Genomic DNA, 24,716 nt, shown 5'->3' on the forward strand with positions numbered 1-24,716 from the left:
AAATAGAAAAAAATCTAAACGTTAAATTAAAGAATAAAAATGTAAATAGATAATAAGTATAGAATAAAAAATACAAAATGTTAGAACTTAAGAGAGCACTGAATAAAGTAAACAAAATTAGAACATGTATAATATTAAGAATAAAAATGTGAATAGTTATTAAGTATGTATAAAATAAGAAATATAAATTGTTAGAATTTAAGAGAACAGTGAATAAAGTAATGTGAAGATATCCCAAAAATGTCCTGGTGTAAACAGTCAAACTGCCAATTGAAATAAGACAATAACCCTGAAAATTTTATTCCCCCGATTAAATAAAGAATTATAGGTAAAAGTAGTCAAAAGTAGCGGGAGTAATTTCCCGGACAGAAAGAAAGATGATGGATGAACGTGTAGTATGAATATTGAAAGTGCGCGAGGCATAAAAGCGAGAACTAGTATGAACGAAAAAACAGAATAATAACATCCCGTTGAATCTACGAACGAGGAAAGGCAGAAAAAAAACCCAAAACTAACCTAACCTAAACCTAAATAGTAACCAGAGCTCATAGACATCTACACCGTAAATGCTGACACCCACCTCTAGACATTAGTTGTAAAGTCTCAGTTTAGCAGTACAACGACTGCTTCCCACCCTTCAAACCGAAACGCATTACTCACGGCAAAATAGCCAAGGTGGTGGTACCTCACCGTACGGACATATAAGACGTCCTACCACCAGTAATTACGCACACTACGATTTAGCGGTTTTGATTTTTATTACACAATGTTATTCCTTCACCGCGGGCGGCCATCATGAACAATTGCTAAGTACGTATTTTATTTGAAAAAATAGGTCATTGCCGTGGGATTCGAATACCGTTGCATCGCTCGACACGAATGCACCGGGCGTCTTATCATTTAGGCCATGACGACTTCACGTTATGTACATATAGGTCATGAACAAAATGTAGATGTAGTTTCTTGGTTACTCAGATTCAGATTTTGACAAAGTGATTAATTCGCAAGCTGCCCGGAGACGGCTTGAACATTTCGGGGCTCAACGAGCAGCTATCGCTATAACTCATTGCGAGAGAATCGTTAGAGCACTAAGTAGATAATATCTTTGACTGCACTATAACTAAGTTATATGGCGTGCATTATTTACTTGTACATACAATTGAATGTGCAGTGACACAATGTCGCTTAACTAGCTTAGAGCTTCTCTGTACTCAGGATCGGCTTACACTCGGCACCTCCACTTGGACAGAGCATCAGGCGTAATCAGTGCTACTTACTGTCAGTTCATGGATTTTGCAACTCGTTGGGAAGCGGAGAGGTGTTCAGTTACTGTAGGTGTGTGTCGACGAACAAAATAAAACAACTAGCAACAAGGTAATACAATGCTCTAATTAATACAATGAATACTTAAAGTGGTTTATGGTGTGGTCTGCTGCAGAAACATAGCAAGTATAGATATCTTAAATAAATAATATTTTTAATACAAATTTGGACATTTTAGTCGTCATTTAGTTTAGCACAATGCCATCTAGTGGGATCTAAACGCAACTACCATGTTACTGATCTAGCCGACAGATGGCGTTATTTACATGTAAGTTTATACATTTTGTTTAGTTTCTATCCGTGCACTTTTGCAGGTCACCCGACTCGTCATTCGTTTCGGAAACTTATTTGGTAAATGATCAATGACTAGTCTTGCTCGTGGCGCGCCAACCGGACCCTCGTGCAGCTGCTGTCCGCACGGTGTACAGTGTACGTACTCACGTCACGGACATAGCTTGTGTTCACGGTGACGATGTGTTTAGGTTCCTCAGTAAGCCATACGTGGACACATTGTCACCGTCCAGTTATGTTTGTGAGCACCGTGGCAGTGCTCTGGATGACGGATACATTACACTTGTGAACGAATACTCCGGATGCTCCGAGCGTCCGCGCGGAGGGAAGAACATTAACAAGAACAGGAGTCGACTAGTCTCCAGAAGTGATTCGTTCGTTCCTTTTTGACTTTCTGTGATGATAGCAAATGATAGAGATAGATCCGAGGGGCCATTTTAGTTAGTTTAGTTAGTTTATAGTATGTACTAGGATTAGATTTCTTCAGTAGGAAATATATATCGTTACGGCGACGTCGCAAGCTCAAGATGATGCCCTTAATTTTAAATGTATTGAAGTAGTAAGTACACTAAAAAAAAGATAAATAAATTATTTGACACTCAAACGACGCACACTATGATATCTATTATTAATCGAACAGAAAGTAAATAGTTGTAAGTACAGTTCAGGCGCACCCCGGGGACTGTCCTCCCGGGGGCCCACACACACACTAGTGTGGCGGGACCGTCGCTACGTCAGCAAGAGGACCAGCAGTACTATAAGGAAGCCGATCGCCAGACACAGCAACAGACTCATCTTTTTCTGGAACATTCAAACCATTTCATTTGGTCGTATACCGTTGGAGTAATAAACAAGCAAGAGAAAGGTGAGCGGACCTTTCTGGCCTTGGTCCTGGTGACGGTGCCCTTGAGGAGTTGCTGGCCGCCGCACTCGACGTGCTCGGTGGCCTGCAGCGCGTAGTACTCGACGCTATCGATCTGGTCCTGCTGCGCCGCCACGAGCGCGGCCAGCTGCTGGAACAGCTCGCGCACCTCCCGCAGCGCCGCCTCCACCCGCGCCAGCTCCTCGCGCCGCGTCTCCACCGCGCGCAGCTCCAGCCGCGCCGCCGCCGTCTCCGCGCGCACCTGCACCACACCGCGTCACGCGTCACACGCGCCCTCACCCGCGTCACCCGCGCCCTCACACTACACTAGTAGGTGCACTCACGTTGTCGACGAACAGCGAGATGTTGTTCGAGTCCAGCAAGCTCTGACACTCCTCGTCGGATATCGCGAGGTTGGCTGTGAAGAGAACACGTCACAGTTACTCGGCTCGGCGCTGACTCACCGGTGATAATGAGTCCCGTGGAGCGGGTCGGTGCCCTCTCTCCGCGGGCGCGTCACTCTTTACAGCTAACTGACGCTGCAGGTCGAGAGACTTAGCGTACTGCGAGGCGCCTAGTTCAACGGTCGCGGTGTGAGACTCATCATGGCCGACTCGATTCCGGTTTGTTTTTGTCGTTAATTGTCGGTGAGCGCGGTCATGCACTCGACTTTATTGCAACAGACACAAAAGAAAACATCATTACTGAAAATAAACTATTATATGAAACAATAAAATACCGATTGCATTAAATATATTAACCACAATGCAAATAGTAATCTATACTAATATTATAAAGAGGAAAGATTTGTTTGTTTGTTTGTTTCGAATAGGCTCCGAAACTACTGGACCGATTTGAAAAATTCTTTTTCCATTAGAAGCCGACATTGTCCCTGATGAACATAGACTACTTTTTTTTAAAAAAAAATTATTTTATTTTTTTGGTTTCATGTGTGTTTTAATGTTTCCGAAGCGAAGCGAGGGCGGGTCGCTAGTGCTTTATATTCTTTGTAATATCATCTAACTTCACGGGGATGTTTAAATTATTGGCAAATATTATATTTTATTTCTATGCTTGTCCTGCATTTCTGTTTTGTTTTTTTAAATTAGTTTATCGTTGATTAAAAACTAATGAAACCTCTTAATTATGTTGATATACAGCAATAGACAATAGACTTAGGCTATGGAGCTAGCCAAGGAATGTACATTGAGTAAAAAAATTTAATGATATTTTAAAAAACAATGTCCTATTTTAAAATCTACTTATGCATTGTGTTAATATTTATTGGAGTACCTACTCATTGGAGAATTATTTCAACTGTCATAATTTTGATGTGTGGCCTTGCGGAATTTGAAGTGTTCTGACGATGACGTCACAAGGGGCATCACAACATGAGGAACCGTTGCCGCAAATATTTTAACCAGACATGTGACATGGTACTACTCCTTCCATCCTTCTAGCAATATCGGGAACATTCCCGTTCATATAATGTATACACCGCAATCATAGACAAGACGATAACTCATAAAACCAATCAAGCTGAAAGTGTTGTTGTTAGCGGTTTGAGGTCAACAGGCTCATAATAAAACTGACATCTGAGTCGAACACAGAGTATGTACATGAAAAAGAAGGCTAAAGTATCTGTTTCAATAAATGCAATGAAGATATACCTATGTAGAAAACAAACAAAGGTCATATTGAATTCATAAAAGATTTGTACTTAAAGATTACGTTTCATTGACACTTTGGATTCTGTAATCAGCTGGCCAATTCCTTAAATTTATTTATAAAGAAAAAAGAAAGAAAAAACAAAATAAGTTCGATGCCCATAAGATGTTGATGCACACACTCGACAGACATTGGTCTCGGTCGGCGGCCGGGTGCAGGGGCGGCGGCAGGCTGCTCACACTCGAGTCTCGACTGCGGTGGATCCTGTCTGGAACCTAACCGAGGCAGCTGCGTCCGGCCACCGACCGGCGCACTACGCAGGAGGGCGACTACTACTCCTAACTAACTGTTCCAATCGATACATACAATCGGGATACAAGAATTCTAAAGGCCCCTTTCTGACCGCACTCTTACAGAAACAACCAGTACTGAAAAATCTTACACAGAGGTGGGAGCGGCCTTCCACGCAGTACTCCATTGTCTTCAAAGGAGACCTGCCCTACAAGTTACACTGTTACTTGTAATGTTAGTAGATGAGCGAGCGGCTCATTCAGTTGCCAGGCGAGTCCTACGAGCGGTTAAGGCATTAGGGCTTGTTCACTCGTAATGTTGCAGCGGCCCGGTGTACACCTGTCTGCATACTTGACGTTGGGTGTGCAGTGTTGCAGCAGCGCTGTACAGTATAGAGAGCGTCCTTACTCAACTTGATCTGTTGGTGCAGCAGCAGTAGCTGGTGGTCGCGCACGGCGTCCAGGGCCCGGCGGTGCTGGTCCAGAGCGTCGCCGTACAAACGCCGCGTCGCCGCGTACTGCAGCCGCGCGATCCTCCACAGCGTGCCGCCCCCGCCCGCGCCCCCGCCCGCCACGCGCGTCTCGAACTGTCTCAGCGCGCCGCACACCTTGAGTCCCAGCGCGTTCGACTGCGTCACCGCGCGGTCCAGCTGCTCCTGGAGCTCTGTGCGGTCCGTGCGGTCCGTGCGGTTACACTATGCTTATGCTTTCTAATTGAAGTGCAAGCAATTCGGGCTGGGTTGAGTAATTCACTACTGTCAAGTGCTTTATTTATTTATTAATTAAACGGATGAACGAGCTCGCGGGTCACTTGATGTTAAGTGGTTACCAGAGCCCATAGACATTAACAACGTAAATGCCTTCCATCCAACTTGAGACGTGAGTTTTAAGTCTCCGTTTTTACACTACAACCGACACGCATTATTGCTTGATGGCAGAACTAGGCAGGATGGCGGTACCTACCCGCGCGCACTCACAGCGCGTCCCAGTAAATGTTAGGCAGTTACTGAAGCCCACAGACATCACAAAGTATCAGCCTATTAGAGACATGAGGTCAAAGCTCCAATTATTTTGTATCGCGGCAGGGACGGTGCGTGCCGCGCGGACTCGCAGTGGGCCCGGCCAGTGGCCGACCGGTGGCCGCGGACGTCATGCCAGTCGTGCGGGTCGTGCGAGTACGTATCGTCTCGCGTTGTACTGTAGAGTAGTGTAGAGAGGGGCCGGCGGACGGGCGACGTACGTCTGTTGGTGTGGTAGGTGGGGTCGGAGTACAGGCGGCGCACGAGCTGCGTGTTGTCGTCGAGGTCCCGGATCCAGCCGCGCATGCGCTCCACCTGCAACCCGATGAGTTTCCTTACGATTTACCGAGACCGGATCTAAGATAACGTCAAGTACCTACGATCTTTGTACAAGTCACTTAATTATGATCCTACTTGTAATTTGAACTAATCAAACTTTCGGATAGTACAAGGCCAGTGTTGATATTTGTTTGTTTAGCATGAGCATGAGCATGACTTAAACAAACACATAAATATACCTAATCTGATTGCAATTCCGACGCAGCCAACGATAAAGTTCTCTAAACAAGACTCGGTACATAAACTTGAAAACTTCATATTAAATTAAATACAAAACCCTTATTCTGTTTTCATTGTAGTTTGTACAAGAAGCTGTTCGCGGTTGCTCCAGCATCGAATTTGTAATTGAGAAAGAATTAAATGCGTTTGACTCAGTCGGGATCAAGAGCCGGTGTTTCCATTCTTTCTGGATTACAAATTGTGCGTCTACTATCCGCGCATACACCTCTGGTATACCTAAGTGCAGAGTGTCGGCACGTGTTGTCGCGTGTTGTCGCGTGCCGGCGCCTATCCACTGATCGCACAGGCTCAACTTGTTAGAGTAGTTTGTGCCCGCTAATTAACTACTCCAGCTAATTATGCTGATTTGTCGAGTGATCACACACACACATACACATGCAAACACACATACTCAACTCGTAAATACCTTTCGTCAGTTTTTGTGCTGACTTTGAAGTTTTGATCACATTTTATTTGTAGTTTGACATTCAAAACTTTCCCAAGTGGACATTTTAAAGTAGGCCATCGAGTAATTAAAGTATTACTCGTATATATGTGTATAAATATGAAGTAAGTCAAGCGTATATAAGTACTCTTATATGTATATGTATGTACATAAGGCGTCATGAGGTGGTGTGTCGCGCGCGCGTGCGTGTGCGTGCCACACTAATGAGGATGTGTCCGGCGCGCTGCTCTTACTGTTCATTACGATTGTGACTTTGTGACCTAATTCTACATATTTGTTAGACTCGCGTGAATTAATCTGTTCACTTGCATTTAGCGAATAGAATGTAGGTACTATACCAAACAAAGAAAGGGCCACATGCCGGTGCTAGTGCTGACAGACAGACGTACCTCTTGGAACATGGTGTGGATTTTGTCGTCAGAGGTGTCGTGCGGGTCCAGCTGCACCGTGTCGGCGTACACTCCGGCGGCGCCCGCGGACACCTGCACACAGAGTACCGACACGTGTGAGCGACACGTCCACGATGCCGATGTTGACGGAACGCGATATAGGAGCACGTGAACCAGCAGCGGGTCGGCTCCGGGTCCCGGCGCACGGCTGCACACTCATCCACCGACCGACCGGCCGACCAGTGCCGCTCCGGGCCCCATGCACATGCCCTAGACGCGACGTATCGTCGCTCGTGGACCTCAGCAACCTCAGGGGCGCAGTCACACACATGTGCCTACCGCTTTACCTTTTTTTTTTATCGTTTAGATTATTGGACGAGCTCACTGTCCACCTGATGTTGAGTGGTTATCGAGCCTATAGACATTAACAATGTAAATGCCGCCACCCACTTCGAGACGTAAGTTCTAAGGTCTCTGTTTTACAGTACAACGGCCACTCCACCCTTGAAACCAAAACGCATTACTGCTTCACGGCAAAAATAGGCAGGGCGGTGGTACCTACCCGTGCGGACTCACGAGAGGTCGTAATTACGCAAGTTATAATTTTGCGGGTTTGATTTCATTACACGATATTATCCCTTCACTGTGGAAGTCAATCGTGAACATTTGGTAAGTACGTATTTCATTAGAAAAATTGATAAATGCCTGCGGGAGTCTAACACTAGTGTGCATCGCTTGATATGATTGATACGAATACACCGGAAGTATTATCCTTTAGGCCACGACGACTTCTAAATATATGAAAACAATATAATATGTATATATGTATGTATAGGCTTGGCTGTGCTACAGGAATTGCTGATGTCCATTAGCGACGACCTCTTATCATCGAGTGGGTTATAGGCTCGTATGACTAATGGAGAAAAACAAAACAATTACGAAAACACCTCAAAGACGACTTCAGTCTTGAGTCTCGAGCCGAATGATTTCGATCAATTCACTGAGGACAAACAAAGTTGTACATACAAGCCGCTGAGTCTAAACTGTACTCCGCCTCTCCGGTGGCGGCCGGTGAGAGGGAGTTGGTAGGAGGGAGATGACAAGTTTGTATCAAACAAATAATCAGACTGAACGAAGTTCCGACGCTGACTCAACTTCTCTAAAATCCTTATTGATTCGCGAACACAACGTCACTGAATACTTTGTCAGCAATAGCACGATCCAAGTCGCAGCGACGCGACGTTGGCCACGCGTGTCTGAAGCCCGCTTCAACAGTCAGTCACCGCAGCGGTGGATACTCATGTTCTAACGTTGATGCGATTGGGAAGCGGGTCCCGACGGTGAGCCTCGACACTCCAACCCGCTCGCTCCTCAAGCGGTTTGTGATCTAATCAAATGAGTAGTTTGATATGAACTGTGCACAGATTCTTTAGCGGGAATGGTTTTCATAGAACAATGAACGTGTTCGATAATTTAGCAAGTGGAGTTTATTGAACCCGTGTCGCGGCTCGCCTGTGTGCTCAACCTACATACTCAGTGTTTGTTCAGCTCTTAGCAGGTGTCGGCCGCGGCTGATAGCTGCGGAGGTTAGACGCGCTCTACACTATCTCGCATCGGCGCGCGGCGGCTTGATAACAGCGACCCTCGGTACATGTAGGCACAGCTGGCTCACTGTCACACACAGTCGAGGCGGGCTGCTGTCCCGGGGCACGTCCCGGCGGCGAGCGGGCCGTACTTACGTGCTGGAGCTCGGCGAGTCGGTCCCGGACGGCCATGTCGTCGCGTTGTGGCGGCGCGTGCACCGGCGGCTCCGTGCCGGTCGGTACTGCGATGCACTGATAACGCGCGCCGCTCTCTTGTCTGATATTAGCTGATATTGGACTGATACGCGGACGCGGGGTTGCCAGACCGACTACTCCTTACCTACGCACTCACTACTTTGTATCTAACTGACTTCAAGAGGAGCCTCTCGATTCGAAGCGTATGTTTTGTCGATTGTTTATGTTGATTCTTATTTTGATCGATGGAGTTTGACTGTAAGGTGCCCCGTTTTGCTTAGTATGGATCTCGTGAGTATTTGTGACCTAAACTTGTACAAGTATTGTCGCGACAAAGGAAGCATCGACACCGATGCGCAATTAGATTCGGAATTCTAAGAGCGTCAAAGACGTTCGTTTTACAAATAGTGTTGCGTGATTTTGATATATTATTATAAAGCATACCTACTCTAACTCAGTGGACTCTACCACTACTGTTAAGTTTTTTTTTTCCTGTCTAAGCTGATAGCCTTGAAAAGCTATTTCACCGTAACCTTAACTAGTAGGTGAGCTCACGCGCTTAAACTGGAGTATTGCTAACACTGGTCCTAGCAAGGGCAGTGCTTCGCAGAATCTACCACCGGATCGGAAACGCGACCTACTGAGAAGATTCGGCGAGAAACTCAGTGGCCTGTGTCTATGGGTTAATTCGCTCGTCGAGCCATTCGTCGCAAGCGACGGGTTCGACGAGGACGGTGACTGGGTATTAAGTACTACTAATATTAACTTATAAAATGAAAACTCAAAATAAAGGGCGTTACACGTCTGCCTCCAGAAAATATAATCAAGAAGATCTGTGTAATGTAGGGTGACTAGTCCAAAGCCAGGATCTGTCAGCCTGAGCGGATCTGCAAGTCTTTTCCTGACAGAGACACACGCCGCATTAGGCTATTTATTTATTTATTTATTTGGGAAACAAACAGTACAATACAAACATATAATATTTAAAAAAATATAGCTAAAATATAAAATAACCAAATTATGTTTCCACAATCAAAATCACATATAAGTAGAAAGTGAACAAGAAGAGAAATTTAAATTACAAAAAAAAAAAACAAAAGCAACACAATACGCACATATTATTTTATACATCAACTTACACTATAAAACTATAATACTCATCGGGCTAAATCACCTTGTAAATATTTTAAAATAGCTTTTCTATATGCTACAAGTGATAAGCAAAAGATGTCAGCATTAGAGAACTTAGCATCATACAACCTACAAGATCTACGGACAAAAGAGTTAGAAGCATATTTCGTTCGAGCCGTGGACATGTCGAAGGTCTGTTTAGAACGCGCGGAAATACGACTACATTTAAATGAAATTTTGGAAAGAAGATAGCTAGAATCAATCTCATTATTTATTATTTTATATAAAAACATTTGATCCCTCAGTAGCCTGCGATCGACTAGAGAGACAAATTCTGTCGCTTCTGGAGAGTTAAAGCGACGACAATAGTATAAAAGATGCTCAAAAAACTTTTTTTTTACTGTTTCTAGACGCTCAATATAAATATTATATTGGGGATTCCATGTGACGGAGCCATATTCCAATATAGACCGTACAAAACTGTTGTACAACAGAATCAAAGTAGATGGTCTTTTAAAGTCTTTACCAACTCTAAGTATGAAGCCTAACATTCGAAAAGCCTTATTTACTATTTCATTAACATGAACATCAAAAATCAAACTGGAATCCAAATAAATACCCAAATCACGAACAACTGTGGTGCGTACCAAAGTTTGACCATTAATAGAATAGTCATACAAGATATTCGATCTTCCACGTGAGAATGTTAAAATAGTACACTTGTTAGTATTCACTGTAAGTTATTTTGACAGTAAACAAATAAGTTGTTCAAATCATCCTGTAATTCCAAATAGTCATTTAAGGACTTTATAACTTTACTAGGTGACCCGGCGAACTTTGTTCCGCCTTAGAGGCAGTAAATGAGCAGACTTGATTTTGTCAAGGTCAATTATTTATTTTGATAATTAATGTAAATTAAAAAAGCAAGTATTTTAATGATACTATATTGGCCATGTATTGTAGTTGTTATTATTATTATTATATTTTTATTTCTTGTTCTTCTTCAGTTCTTTCGCTCGCAAAGTTTCGAATCCTAGTAGCATTACGGTTTCGTCGGGAAAGATTTGATCGTGTTGGTCGCGGCATGGCTTTCTTAATGATTACCTATCTCGGCACAATAAGCTTAATCGAAACTCGAAATAAACACATCAACCGGTCAACTTCAAAATTCTACTATAATTAACCTAAACTACATTACGTTTAGTTGTCAGTTGCGTTTTGTTATTCCATATCTGTTGCGTTTTGTTATACCACATTTTATGTCACATCCCACAGAAATGTGATAAAAAGTATCCTATGTCCTTCTCCTGATCCTAAGCTACCTCCCCACCAATTTTCAGCCAAATCAGTTCAGCTGTTCTTGAGTTATAAATAGTGTAACTAACACGACTTTCTTTTATATACTTTTTTGTCATCGGCTTACATAATGAATTTAGATTTTTTGAAAATATTTGAAACGTCATTGACATATATATTAAATAACATAGGACAGAGATGAGAGCCCTGAGGAACTCCCGAGGGAACAGGTGCAAATGAAGAACAAAAACCATTGAAAGTCACAGCCTGACTGCGCAGCAAATCACCGTGGAAATTTTTAAGGTTTTTTGTTTTCACAAAGAACAGAAAAACTTGAATAGTCGGCCAATCGCCCATAACATTTCCATTTCCCGTGAAATTTTCTTTTTTCTTTAATCAACTTGATTAAAGCAGAGGAGTACCAGTAAGGGAAATTGGAGTTACCTCTTACGACCTTCACAGGCACATTATCAGAAATAAGTTTGTCAAAGATTTCATGAAACTTGCCCACGGCCATGTCGACATCTAAATTCATAAAAGAGAAGAGAACTATTGCTTAGGGGGGTGAACGAGCTCGTTGCCCGCCTGGCCTGAAGTGGTCACCGATGTCCGCACATGTCATAACGTGGGGCCGAAGTATTCTAGTCGCAGTAAGGTATGAGTCCTAATGAAGACCCAACGAGACAATATATTGAAAAGGTAGGTGCACAACTTGCCTCTCGCAACCCACCCTGACAGCAGGTACCTACTGTTACGATGAGGAAAAAAAAACAATTTTCTCATATCGAATAAAAGGATTTAGAATATCCAGAGACGCCGAGCTTCCGCTCTCATTTCAAGAAGATCGTCTCCTGAGTGGTCCCGGGGGCTGGTTACCTGAGCCGGCTTCTGTCGCACTCCGTGGCGACCAGCCCCTAGGTGGGGCTGCTGCCGTCCAAGAAACTTGACTCAACTTCTCTAAAATCCTTATTGATTCGAGGACACAACGTCACTGAATACTTTGTCAGCAATAGCACGATCTAAGTCGCAGCGACGCGACGTTGGCCACGCGTGTCTGAAGCCCGCTTCAACAGTCAGCCACCGCACCACCATCTTGTATGGTGTTGCGTCCTGACTCATAAGAATGTCGCTGCAATGGTCAAGGCGGTTTGAAAGGCTGGCTTCTCTGACTCTGCCCTGGGAGCTAGAGGTGGGGACAGTTGTTATTTAAATTATATAAAAAGAAGAAGAAAAAAAATCGATTTTAAATTTCTCATCTTGGTTTTAGCTTCACAATACACAGCGATCGATCGTGTATATAATACACACGCATCTAACAGTAAACAGTCCCCACGGCCCAATGCCGGGGCAGAAGGGTGAAGGGGCCGGTGGCGAGGCCTAGGGGCGCGGGGGTGTGCGAGTTACTTACAGAATAGACATTCAACCTATATTAGTGTGATTGAAGCGTCCTTCATGGACTCATCATAATAATATCATTAACGTTAGTTGCTACAATATTACATACTCAAACTCAATATCTATACTTTTATACATAATAATATTATAAACTGAAGAGTTTGTTTGTTTGAACGCGCTTATCTCAGAAACGACTGGTCCAATTTGAAAAATTATTTCAGTATAGTCCATTTATTGAGGAAGGCTATAGGCTATAATATAACATCACGGTAAGACCAATACAAGTGGAGCACCAATAAAGAAAGTTTCAAAATAGGTATTTAAATAGCTCCTTAAAATTCTATAATTCTAAAATATCTTCACTTTTTACGTAAATGAAATAGGGGGTAAAATTTAGCGCTATGCCAAAGTAACTATTCCACACGGTCGGAGTCGCGGGCAAAAGCTAGTTATTGTATAGGTAATGAAAGTTCACTTGTAATATTTTGTAATGATGTTTGTATAATTTATAGCTTTAATAACGGACCGTAAAGAGATCAGTGTTGCTGCCGATGTGGCGGCGAAGAGTCTCTCTCTCTCTCTCTCTCTCTCTCTCTCTCTCTCTCTCTCTCTCTCTCTCTCTCTCTCTCTTTCTCTCTCTTGTTCGTAGCTCCTAACGATGGCTCGATTTGAATTTTCTCAAAGAACTAAAACTAAATCAGTTTCAAAAACATTAAACATTTTATTTAACTGTATTTATGTTTTGACCTGTATGGACTTTGGCTTCAGTCTGGGAGTGTACAAGAGGATGAAGGTGTTGGAAAACATAAGCCTTGTACTAAGGGTCATGGTTGCCATCATGTGCGCCGCGATGGTGATGAAGCAAGACATCCTGGACTCGGCCTGGGCCGATATAACGCTCACCGAGAGCCTGCTAGTCATTGTGAGCTTCAAACTGTCCAAGCCCAAGCTCAGCTACCGAGAATTGCTAGAGAACTTGTCAATCGTGGACGAAACCCAAGGCGCTCCTCCAGCAGGCTATAAGGTTGAAAGAAAGCTGGTCACGTACATAGCGGGTGTGACCGCGCTGAGACTCACCGTGCTCTGTTTGTATTGCGTCGCACACACCGAACAATATTCTATCGACAACTTCATTGAGTTCCTGTACAATGTTCCCTGCTACTGTCTCGACCTTTACTTGATCGTGCACTTCATCATCTTCCACTCAATTTACTGTCGACTCAGAACCCTGAGGAAGGCATTGAGTAACAACTTCGACGTGTATCGAGCTCATTTAATTTACAAGACCCTGATAGATTGCACAGAGGAGATCAAAAAATGCTTAGACATCCCGGTGAGTCGATCTGATCGACACAGGCACAGTCTTCATAAGCCGATGGGAACTTTCTTAAAGAGTTATCGAACACCCCGCGTTATGTTTCAGCTTGTGGTGATCCTAATCGCGACGATCCTTGTCGTGATGGTCAACGTTTTGGTGACTCTGAGGATGTTGTTCAAAGGAGAGGTAACTCAGCGTGGCTCTGTGCACGTCCAAGTAGTGCTCCCGGAGAACTTACCTCTGAGTTAATTTAATATTGTTCATTGTATTTCCTTGCAGAGTATAATATCTGCGTTCTTGCTGCGCTACATCGAGGTGATCCTGTCTCTGGCGCTTCTGTTTGTGCCGGTGCTGGTGGCGGACATGATGGCGCTCGAGGCCCACAAAATACACATCTTTCTTCACGGCAGAATGCAAGCAGCTAACGATTTGGGTAATTAGCTAAGTACATTTTATGTACTTCTTTATCGCTGTACTTCAGCTAGATTTTACGTGAATTTTATAATTGTGATAGGAAGCCGGTGCTCCGTAGAAGTTCGTTGTACGGGGACTGTTGATTAGAGTTTTCATTATTCGCGGAAGCAAACAGTACCTACACAGAAAGGGACTCGGCCGGACTGGTCTCCCGGCCTATCGTAACATCTTTTGAGTACTGGTACGTACCAAGGCGGCTTCTATGGAAGATATAACGGCGTTGTCATCCTAAAACAAACCTTAGTCAGTATACAATGGCCACTGTCGAATGCCGTCGCTACCTCGCTGTGTCTATTGATAAAGTCCGCGTTCGCTATGATAATGTTGATTCTGTAGCGAGTGCCCACTCCAATCTTCTTCTTCATTATTGAATTAAAGGTAGTGTTTTCACATTCACTATATTCACAAAATAAGAAATGTTCCACTGTTTCCACCTCGGTGAGTCGTTTGCATCCGTATAAAGCTTTATTTAAATTAATGAGTAACCTGTATTATTCGTCAAAAATCTCGAAGACAAAATAAGGGATTGAGTAGCTTCCACACATTTTTTTCTTCAATCTCATTTAATTCTTGCAGGCACCAACTTCTTGTGAATAATTTACTGTGGATAATGTACATAAATGTAGTAGTACAAGTACATATATGTATGTATTATATGGAACTTTTCAGTAAAAGTCGATTGTTTTTTTGTCTTGGACATTGATCAATACTCATATAAAAAGAAAACATATTGAGGAATTCTATATAAGTCCCATAGTTCTCAAGATTGTCAATTAGAAATAGGTTCGGGTATATTATTGAAATGCTTTCCCTGGCACTAGAGGAATCGATGAAAATCGTCTAAAATCTATAGCTTCATACTTTAAATTTGTTTATCTTCCATATCCGTCACGACACGGAAAAAGCAAAGTAGCGGTAGAAACTCGCCAATACACCTGCTGAACAAAAAAAATCTGGATTAATTGATAACCTTTTGGAAGTCGGTTAAAAAATAGGGCTATTTCTGACTACAATACGAGCGAAACTCTGGGTAAAACTATAATTAACTCTCCATAAGCCTCGTTTGAAGAAGGACATGTCAAAGCGCTCGGGAAACACCGTGGAGGGGAGCTCATTCCATAGCCGGATGGTACGTGGCAAAAAAGATCTCTGGAAGCGCACTGTGGATGACCGCAGTGGCTCCAGGTAGAATGGATGAACTCTACTCCGGTGGCGAGCGGTGCGGTGGTAAAAACGAGATGCCGGTATCATATCGAATAATTCCTCAGAGCACTCCCCATGGAACATACGGTACAAAATACAATAATAATTCAGTAATTTCAGCGTAACCTTAACTAGTTGGTGAGCGCACGGGGCTCAAACCTGACGTCGTTGCTAACATTAACCCTAGCTAGAGCGGTGCTTCGCAGAATCTACCACCGGATCGGAAACGCGACCCACTGAGAAGATCCTGCGAGAAACTCAGTGGGCACGATGCTTAGGAGCACCCCGCTCTTTTATCGAGAGCCCACGATTCATGTCTCCTACTGTAACAAGTGTTGTTTTTTATGACTGGTTCCGTAATTATTTTGTTCCTGAAGCTGAACCTCACTTGAAAAAAACCTTTAAACTTAGACTTTAAGACTTTTCTAGTTTAGGACAATGCTCCTAGTCACTCTCGTGTGCTCGGACCTGTGTATGTATCCCCCAACACGACAGCTTTACTCCAACCCATGGACCAAGGAACGATACAAGCCTTTAAGCTTGATTACACTAGATGAACATTCAAAACGATACACCTTGGAATGCTATCCTGATATGAATATTACACGATGCTCGAAAAAACAAATCAAAATGCATTGTTAATATCAGGAAATTGTTAGATGAACTGAAGCCAAACGCCTTTAAGTCACACTGGAAAAAAATCTGGCGTGTTTTGATAGTCGGAAATGATGGACAATCCGCGCGAAATCAAACTTCAACTGACAACATTGTTCAAGCTGCAAATCAATGGAATATGACCAGATGGATTCGAGCAGATAGAACTAGTGACATCCGGGAGGTTGCTGGTTCACAGGATCACTTAACTGAAACTGACCTGGAGGAAATGCTGACTACACGTTCCTGTGTCACGGCTTACGTAAGGAAAATTAACCTTGCGACCTCTTCATGAAAACTGATCCATCTATGGAAGAGGTCTTATTTTTAAAAGGCAGATTATTATTGCTACAACTCAATATCAATCTAAATTTAAATACATACCTACCTTTCTGTATTCGTATTTGTGTATTTCCGGAGCATACCTTTAACTGTAGTGGATATTCGACGCGGTATCGGTGCATGTCTGGTGTGTGGCAGCGGCTGAGGAGCGGCGGGAGGTGCGGCAGTTCGCGCACTACGTGGGGACGCGGCCGTTCCGTCTCCGCGCCTGCCACGTCCTCGCGCTGGACTCCTCGCTGCCGATCACCGTCGTCAGCGTCTGCGTCACCTACCTCATAGTCATCGTGCAATTCACTCACCTCTACTGACTTGTAATCCAGAACTGTTCAAACATCATAATTATAACATGATACAATTTTCTTGGCAAGTTACGGTTTTTTTGAAATAATCTAAAGATCGCTACATATGTATAAATACAATAAGCTCGCGTTGTAGTTGTTAAGCTCTACGACAGGCGCGTAGTTTCTCCGGTTTTACCGAGAGTGTGTCCACTCACACAAATGAACTATTTACCTACTTGTAAGGTTTGATCACACGCTTATTATTTTCACTTTATAATCTCTGACATGTCGAATGCTTTAAGGTTTTGTTAGCCACTGACAACGAAAATCATATTCGTCAAAATTTTTATATTGTGTCGCCAATTACCGTAGTTTTGTTAATTATGTTTATTTATGGGAGCTAATGACACTTTAAAACTCTCAATTCGCTTCTTTCGCTTCGCTTCAGGTGATCCGTTCGCTGTTTCGCTTCGAGTAGTTCCGATTGCTAACTGCCTGCGTGCCATCCCCGCAACGATTTTATAGTTGATATCTCATCTATCGCTATCGGTCAATAGATAGTGTTGTACTTCTCGAGCGTTCTGGATCCTTCGATATTCATTCGACTATTCGGCGATAGATGGCGTTACTCTTACTGACGTAACAATATGTAGACATAAATTTTAATAATATTACATTATTTCATTTAAAAAAAAACGCATTTTCATTTGTAACAGAACTTATGGCTGGACTAGGGACATCATCTTGATTTGTTATTATTTTAACACAAAGTATCACAATGTGAAGATATGTGGCCAGTATTATTTTTTCCCACGATTCATATTACGGCAGCCTACGTGAAACAGTCAAGGGTCGGTTGGTAGACCAATAGCTTGTTCGTTATTATTGTACTTGAACTATTTACTCCGGAACTATTTACTTGGGAACATTATTTTGTCTCCGAATGGATTATGGATGGAACTTATTAAGATGAAGTTATTTGTTAAGGAAATTTATTAATATAGTCCTTTTAATACTATATAAACTATTATATGTATGTATGTATATAATATGTATGTATGTGTTGATGTATGTATGTATATACTTTTTTTGTGTATGTATTTGTAACTTAATATAAATTTCATTGCACCTACCACTATTCAGATATATGCCTTAGGCATTAAGTCCGTCAATGTAAATTTTAAATGAAGTGAAATAAAAAAAACAAAATATCTAATAGAACACTATGTGCAGTTTTCGACTTAAAATACCCTTTGTAGGACACACCTGTATACATAAATACACACTTTTATATCTTATTCCCACGGAAAAGTACTTTAACACGCTACCTTGCCCCGCGAGCGAAGCCGCGGTTAACAGCTAGTATTTTACACAGGAAAAAATGAATGTACGAAACATTATTAACAAATTTTACATTTACTATGTACTAACCCTAAAGTACGCGTCGCAATAAGTCAATATTATGTTTAATGCAAGTAAACATGAAGATGTCGATCTATAATTTGTCAGTGTCACATCAAGGCAAACGGTAGTCGTGTGCTAGTCAATCGATGTAACACTAATTAAAGTATTCAACTCACACGGTAGCACGGTACTCATCGAGTATGGCTCAGTTCCAAAGAGCAAGTATGGCAGGCAGCGGACTGAATGTGGCCCCGTTCTCACGAGGGAGACGGCACGAAGGCCCGAAACACTCGAACTTCACCAAGAAGTACTTTTTGTTAGTTCACTTGGTGACTTGTCTGGACTTCGGCTTTCATCGGGATAACGATACGAAGACTTATAAATTGTTCCACGCCGCAAACATCGGGGTGCGTCTGGTGCTCTCGGCGTACGTCTGCAGCGTGTCCTTGAGTCAGGACCTCAGCTTCGCGAGTGCCGCCTGGACGATCCTCAACAACAGCAAACATTTACTAGTGGTTGCGATTTTCACTATTTTCAAACCGAAATCATCATGCGCGGAAATATTGAAGGATCTTCTGATGATCGACGAGGCTCTGAAGATTCACCGAGGCTGCGACGTCAAGGGACAGATCACGGTCTGCATCGTGTTGGTGACGGCCGCCCGCCTCCTCATCGCTGCTGCGTCCAGCCTCTCGCTCCACGAGGCGTTCTCAGCATCAGTCGGCGCCGCCGAAGTTCTTTATAGCTTTCAGAGCTACTGCCTAGATTTTTACATTTTAGCTAATTTTTTTATATTCTATTCAGTTTATTGTCGCCTCAAAAACTTGCGGAGGGTTCTCCAGAATAACTTTAACATATATCGAGGCAACATGATCTACAAGGTGCTGGTCGAACACATGGACGACATCAAGAAATTTTTAGATATTCCGGTTTGTACTCGTATGGGAACAAAACCACGTGTGTGTCGCAGGACACTACATGCTCCTTGTACTATGAAATAAGCACACAATATGAATTGTAGAGTATTAATGTTGCGACTGGTTTTATTTCAGTTCGTCACGAGTCTCCTGGTGACCGTGATAATGGCCATGATCAACGTGCTGAAAACTCTGCAGCTGATTCATGACGGAGAAGTATGTATCTTTGGTAAAGTTCGCCAATACAACCAATCTAGTGTTGACGCCTAGCAGCGGGCGGCCCACTTTACGCTGAGCGGGTACTGCCGCTCTTGGCCACCGCCAGCTGGAGGGTACACCTAGATAGCCATTGAAATTAATTCAAAGATAGACAAGTCGTAGCACTCATGGTGTACGATTACGGGGAGTTCTTTCTAAAGCTTGAAAATATGAGGGGGAATTACTTCTGGAAAAGCACTTTATAGTCTTTGGTCTAGCGTCAAGTACTCAACTAATAACACCCAAACCGGATTCCAGGAACCATTCTCGATACATAAATTCCAAGAATCCCCGGAGCTGGTTGCTTAAGAGCGTCTTGAAAGTGGGGCTTCACGATGAGGTTTTTCCTTGAAGTCGTCGTCTTCGGGCCAAATTGAGCTCGGCTCACTTAATTTATTTTCGTGCATAGCTACAGATAGTTCTACATTTGAAGACATTAGTTTTCCTTAACCTTACTCCGAGGAACACTCGGCTGAGAGCAAACAGCTTCCCCCGAAAGCCCGAAATGCATGTTCGGTCGTGAGCGGAACATGCTCGTGAATGGAAGTTGAGATGGGAAGCATGGATCCTCTATACGACCTTTTATCAGATGACTAATGGCCATTGCCTTTTTTCTCGTCACTACATAATCCCGGTGTACGAAGCCCACGTGTCCTGGTGAAACTGGAAAATCTTATGGATCACCAGTAATCCAACCGTCATAAAAAAAAGTATGAAGAATATAAACTTCAACTGATGATGATTGGCCCAATTGAAGCAGACGACCTGCTTGCTCTGCGTGACACGAGACAGAACGGACCATCCTAAATAAACGGTGAAATTTTGGTAATAGAGAGGAACTAGGCGAACGAAAAGTATTTAATGTGTTTGAAAGAAATAGATCTTTCTTTATCACTGAAGTTGTCGTGTTGCAATACTGGCCATTTCAAACGTAGTTTATGTATGGCTGCCAATATATTCTAAATTCAAATAAATCTGATCTTAAAAGTATAGAAGTGCATTTTGAAGTTTAGCCATTTGTTTAGTGATTAGTGTTACATTTGTATCATTTTCATCAGTATGGACACGATACAAATACAATTGACTGCAATGGTGACAATGCCGCACAAACGGGTCACACTCACAATAATGACGTGTACGGACTCACTCCTCACTACAAACGAACGCATAACTAGTTATTGGTTTGAAAGCTTCCGACATAAAGAATTTAAGCTAAAGATGACCCCGAGGATCAGGGCGCTTAGTCGACTGCTAAGTGAGCAGCAGCTCTCAACTTTAGCATCAAAACAATATTGATACACTTGCGTCAAGAAGATAAAGTAGAACAACGTGCACGAACTGAACGATCGCCAGTTGGTTAGAGCCTCGCTCAGCACCTAGGCAATGCTCCAAACGAAAACTTACCCTTAGAAAGTCATGAGCACTGTTTCGACGTCTAGTGCCAGTACAATTCATTACAACTTCTTACCAAATGGTACCAGCATTACTGCGGATGGGTACTGTGAGGAACTGGACACAAAAATGGGGAAGCCCATGAGTTTCCGACCAGCCTTACACGACAACGCTCATATGGCACAGCAGACGGCCTCTAAGCTACAAGAGCTACTAAATTGGCGTTAAGACTTTGTTCACGAAAATAATTAAGGCAGATTCTGCAAAATGTTGTGACTTAATTCACAGAGGGTCGGCATGTAACCGCTTTTTTCTGTCTTCCCAGTCAGGCTACGGACGCTGTCAAGTCGTTTTTAAATAAACTTTATTGTTGTGTGTTTCCAGAACGACGTGTTGACGATTGTTTTGCGTTATCTAGAAATGTTTCTGTCGTTTTCATTGATATTTGCCCCCGTCATCTTATCCGATCTGATGTCAATTGAAGCTGATAACATTAATGTGGTTCTACACAACTACATCTACGAAACTGACGCGGCAGGTGAGCTGCCCTCAAACTCATCTTGAGAGGTGAAGGCTATTTGGTTTAAGCGACACAGGAGATCCATTTAAAGTTTAAAACTTGGAAAAAATAACGTAACAAAAAACTTCTGCCGTTTCAGTGGAGAAAATTTACTGAAGTTCAATTAAAAATGTTGAACTGTTGATGCTAAAAGGAAATAAAACGCACTTTTAATTACAAAGATAAATGTCGCGTATAAAGAAATATGTCGCTTAAGCCAAATAACCTTTCACCCCTCGATACAGGATTATCCATATTTAGCTGTGTGAGCTATATCTAGTCACGTCTGTGCATGAGTCTGAACACATCGCGTTCGCACTTATTTGCTTCGTTCGCCCAGCCCAGTACAGGTGCTGACGGGAAGGGTGCAAGCTGGGCCGTGTCGCGGGTACATTGTGTCTTGTGAGGGCAGACGTCAGGCTGATCCCTGTGAGCTCGCCCTCTAGTCAACGTGAAGCCAGAATAGCGACTCGAGGCTAGCCGACTGGCTGGTGGGCGAAAAAAGAACGCTTTTTATAGTCAACTGCGGGCAAACGAGCACCGTTATTGTAATGCTAAATCACATTTGCACTGCCCGCGCATGTCCGCATTAGCCACGGTGCAGCGATGGCGCTACTCACTGCTGGTTGGTCGCTCCCTCTAAAACACGTTGGAATGTGGAAACACACGTCATGTGAATCAGGAAACACTGAGAAATGAAGTTCATACGAGAGAAAAATAGAAAAAAGTTCGAGGCCCTGAAACCATCACCGACCAATTGTGACCGATTTTAAATATTGAGTGCAGCCAGCTCCACTCACGACCGCACATTCTCAGCTCACAATACACTCGATCCTGTGATTCACATGACTTATACTCTTCTCTAACTATGTGAAGAGCATCTAGCAGTTTAAGATTATCTGTGTCTTAGGGATATATACATACTTGTGAAATACGCTGGTCATGGTGGATCGATTTTAGACAAACGAATTTCTATTCTCGAACACCAAGGTTGTATAGGATCTCTTCAAATTATTTCCCCGGCACACATAAAACAGATATAGCCGTGGCAGTACATCCCTCGGCCCGTCCCTCCCCAGTAAGCGCTACAGAGGAGCGCACCGCGGCTGCTGCTGCTGCTTCAGTAAGTCTTGCTATATTCTCGTCGAGGCTAACAAGTTTCAATTTGTGTTGGCGTGCTAGAGGAGCGGGAGCGGAGACATTTGTCGCAGTTTGCGTGGTACGTCTCGGCGCGGCCGTTCCGGCTCCGCGCGTGTCGGGTGCTCTCGCTGGACTGCACGCTCCCCGTGACCGTGCTCAGCATCTGTATCACCTACCTCATCGTGGTCGTGCAGTTCATGCATCTCTACTGATCTCTCTCTCTCTACTGTGATGTGGCCCTCTACCGCACCTAACCTACTTCTATTCACTAGCTAGCTACGCCCGCGGCTTGGCTCGAAACAAAGTGCAATTTAATATATAAACATGAATGCCACGAACGGGGCGGAGCTCTCTGTTGTTATTGTTGTACACCTGAAATTTAATAAATGGAATTCATTGCAAAAGTGAGTCTTATTATTGTATTTGAAAATCAATGAAAATAAAGAATAGAATGTATAATAACATCTTGACCCTAATACTTTTATTTTTAGATTTTACTTAGATTATAGTTTCAGTGGTAATACAATAGTACATTGTGCACCAAGGGAGAAAAGTAGGACATTTCCTCCTGTGTGTAAAATTGCCACCCGAGCCGAAGGCGAACACGCGGGATGGGATGTCCTACTTTTTTTTCGCGGTGCACATACTATTTGTTCTCCTACCAGGCCGAAAGTTCACGGAGTACCGAGCCGGGGTCCAGGGGCGAAGCTCTTGAGGGGCGGTGGGGGGCGGAGCCCCCATACTCATAAAAAAATTATTTAACCGTTTTTTTATTTTTAAATAAGCTACTACTAATTGAATAGGAACTGTCTGATGAACTCATCTTTGTTTAATACTTCACTATTAAATTTTATTGACTTTTATTTATTTTAGTTTTACACTAAACATAATATTGCAAATTACCCGAGCACAACAATGGCGAAGAATTTTAGGTGCGTGAGAGCAGACGTAGATACTAACGCGAGGAAAAGTTACACTTTCTTCCCTGTAGGTACAGCGGGAGGAAAACAGAACTTTCGGCGTAGGTAGGAGAAAAAATGCATTACATTAATTTATCTTTAATTGAACACTGAGACAAGAGCATCGTGCACTGATCACTCAAGTAGCTTCTCCTTGATTGCCTTCTCCATCCTGAATTCTTCTTGGATTTATTAAGTGTGTACTGATATTTTATATTGTTTATATTTTTCTAATTATTGCATTGTTTTTATGTCTATTCTTTGGTCAGCTACTGGTTCTGATGGTCTATTCTATCTGGGCGGCTTATTTATATGGAATTTCTTTATAATTCTCACTTCTCGAGCAATTTTCGCAACTTAAAGCGCAGATTAAATTACGTCCCGTAAAATAACTTGAACTTATTTATTATACATGACATGTGTTAAAATGGATTACCCGGGAGCAGCACCGCCACGGGACCAGCCCGCGGCGAGCATCGCGTCGTTCAGTCGCCTGCGTCAAATCCTCAACCCCTTGCTCTATTTTGTGGTTTATAATAAATTTTCTTGTTTACAATCCAGGTGTCAGATTTCAAATTTTATAGTAGGGCTCACAAGCCGCTTCATGTCAAATGTTTGTTGGAACCCATAGACAGCCGGACGTGAATGTCGCCACACAGCTTGAGACTTGAGGTCTACGTCTCAATTGTGACATCTATTGACATTGATTTCATTCTTCGAAACGGAACGCATTTATGTTAGCGCAGTGATAGAACAGATAACGATTCCCACTCGTGCCGGCTCATGATACATTCAACACGCAGTTATTATGCAAATTTATAATCTCACAGAATTGATACGCGTTGCTATTTTTTCATAAAGGAAGTTGTTCGCCAGCACGTGCTAGTGCTCGTACATATTTCATCAGAAGAAAAACGAGAAGCCTGCCTGCGGGATTCGAACATCGGCATCTGGCTCGTGAGGTCGCGGGACTTGCCTATACGATATCTATTTATTGGAGTACAAATAAGTTTCCCCCGTTTTTTGTCGAAAAAATAATATTTATTATGAAAGAACGGTAATTTAAATTTAATCGAAGGATTGTCCATCACTAGCAGCTACTTTTTCCCATCTCTCAGGCAGAGTTCGGATTCCACGTCTGAAGAACTCCTCGTCTTTTGAGGCTATCCACGAATCAACCCAATTTTTGGTATCTTCATATGATGTAAACCGCTGCTCCGACAGAGCATGTGCCATTGACGGGAACAGATGATAGTCAAATGGGGCAATGTCTGGTGAATACGGCGGGTGAGGTAGTACTTCCCAATTAACTGTTTTTAAATAATTTTTCACCGGTACCGCTACATGCG

The 24,716-nt window shown here is 43.0% G+C and overlaps 2 protein-coding genes across 9 annotated transcripts; one reads left to right on the forward strand and one right to left on the reverse strand.

The window, feature by feature from the left end:
• Positions 1 to 1,369: 1,369 nt before the first annotated feature.
• On the reverse strand, positions 1,370 to 8,768 carry LOC114252146 (syntaxin-1A). Of its 6 annotated transcripts, none has more exons than XR_016323937.1 (8): positions 8,606 to 8,762; positions 6,867 to 6,959; positions 5,675 to 5,768; positions 4,849 to 5,098; positions 2,821 to 2,894; positions 2,490 to 2,738; positions 2,276 to 2,415; positions 1,370 to 2,182 (listed from the first exon to the last, which is right to left on the reverse strand). XR_016323937.1 is itself a non-coding variant. In XM_028186653.2 (7 exons), exons 1-7 carry the CDS (start codon positions 8,639 to 8,641, stop codon positions 2,344 to 2,346), a joined length of 873 nt encoding a protein of 290 aa, XP_028042454.2. In that variant the 5' UTR covers positions 8,642 to 8,757; the 3' UTR covers positions 1,370 to 2,343. The 6 variants fall into 6 exon arrangements, 3 of the variants coding, with proteins under 3 accessions (XP_028042454.2, XP_089587699.1, XP_089587700.1); XR_016323935.1 differs by having other exon boundaries at positions 4,844 to 5,098; positions 8,606 to 8,760; XR_016323936.1 differs by having other exon boundaries at positions 1,370 to 2,415.
• Positions 8,769 to 11,452: 2,684 nt separating this feature from the next.
• LOC114252143 (uncharacterized) lies at positions 11,453 to 20,154 on the forward strand. 3 transcript variants are annotated; one of them, XM_089731572.1, is made up of 3 exons: positions 11,453 to 13,970; positions 14,064 to 14,217; positions 19,195 to 20,154. In XM_089731572.1, exons 1-3 carry the CDS (start codon positions 13,125 to 13,127, stop codon positions 19,266 to 19,268), a joined length of 1,074 nt encoding a protein of 357 aa, XP_089587698.1. In that variant the 5' UTR covers positions 11,453 to 13,124; the 3' UTR covers positions 19,269 to 20,154. The 3 variants fall into 3 exon arrangements, with proteins under 3 accessions (XP_089587698.1, XP_028042453.2, XP_089587697.1); XM_028186652.2 differs by lacking the exon at positions 19,195 to 20,154 and adding an exon at positions 16,596 to 17,862; XM_089731571.1 differs by lacking the exon at positions 19,195 to 20,154 and adding an exon at positions 17,187 to 17,862.
• The last annotated feature ends 4,562 nt before the right edge of the window (positions 20,155 to 24,716 follow it).

The sequence above is a fragment of the Bombyx mandarina genome, chromosome 12, assembly GCF_030267445.1.
Source record: "Bombyx mandarina strain Sakado chromosome 12, ASM3026744v2".
Classification (NCBI taxonomy): domain Eukaryota; kingdom Metazoa; phylum Arthropoda; class Insecta; order Lepidoptera; family Bombycidae; genus Bombyx; species Bombyx mandarina.

What these genes read in the sequence shown, in the direction of transcription:
- LOC114252146 (XM_028186653.2), bottom strand. Translation starts at nt 8,641, where the DNA reads ATGGCCGTCCGGGACCGACTCGCCGAGCTCCAGCAC. An exon ending in GCACCAACAGATCAAGTTGA is followed by an intron (nt 2,895 to 4,843) that starts GTAAGGACGCTC and finishes TTCTCTTCACAG; the next exon opens with CCAACCTCGCGATATCCGAC. An exon ending in TCTCGCTGTTCGTCGACAAC is followed by an intron (nt 2,739 to 2,820) that starts GTGAGTGCACCT and finishes GGTGTGGTGCAG; the next exon opens with GTGCGCGCGGAGACGGCGGC.
- LOC114252143 (XM_028186652.2), top strand. Translation starts at nt 13,125, where the DNA reads ATGGCTCGATTTGAATTTTCTCAAAGAACTAAAACTAAATCAGTTTCA. An exon ending in GGATGTTGTTCAAAGGAGAG is followed by an intron (nt 13,971 to 14,063) that starts GTAACTCAGCGT and finishes ATTTCCTTGCAG; the next exon opens with AGTATAATATCTGCGTTCTT. An exon ending in GCAAGCAGCTAACGATTTGG is followed by an intron (nt 14,218 to 16,595) that starts GTAATTAGCTAA and finishes GGTGTGTGGCAG; the next exon opens with CGGCTGAGGAGCGGCGGGAG.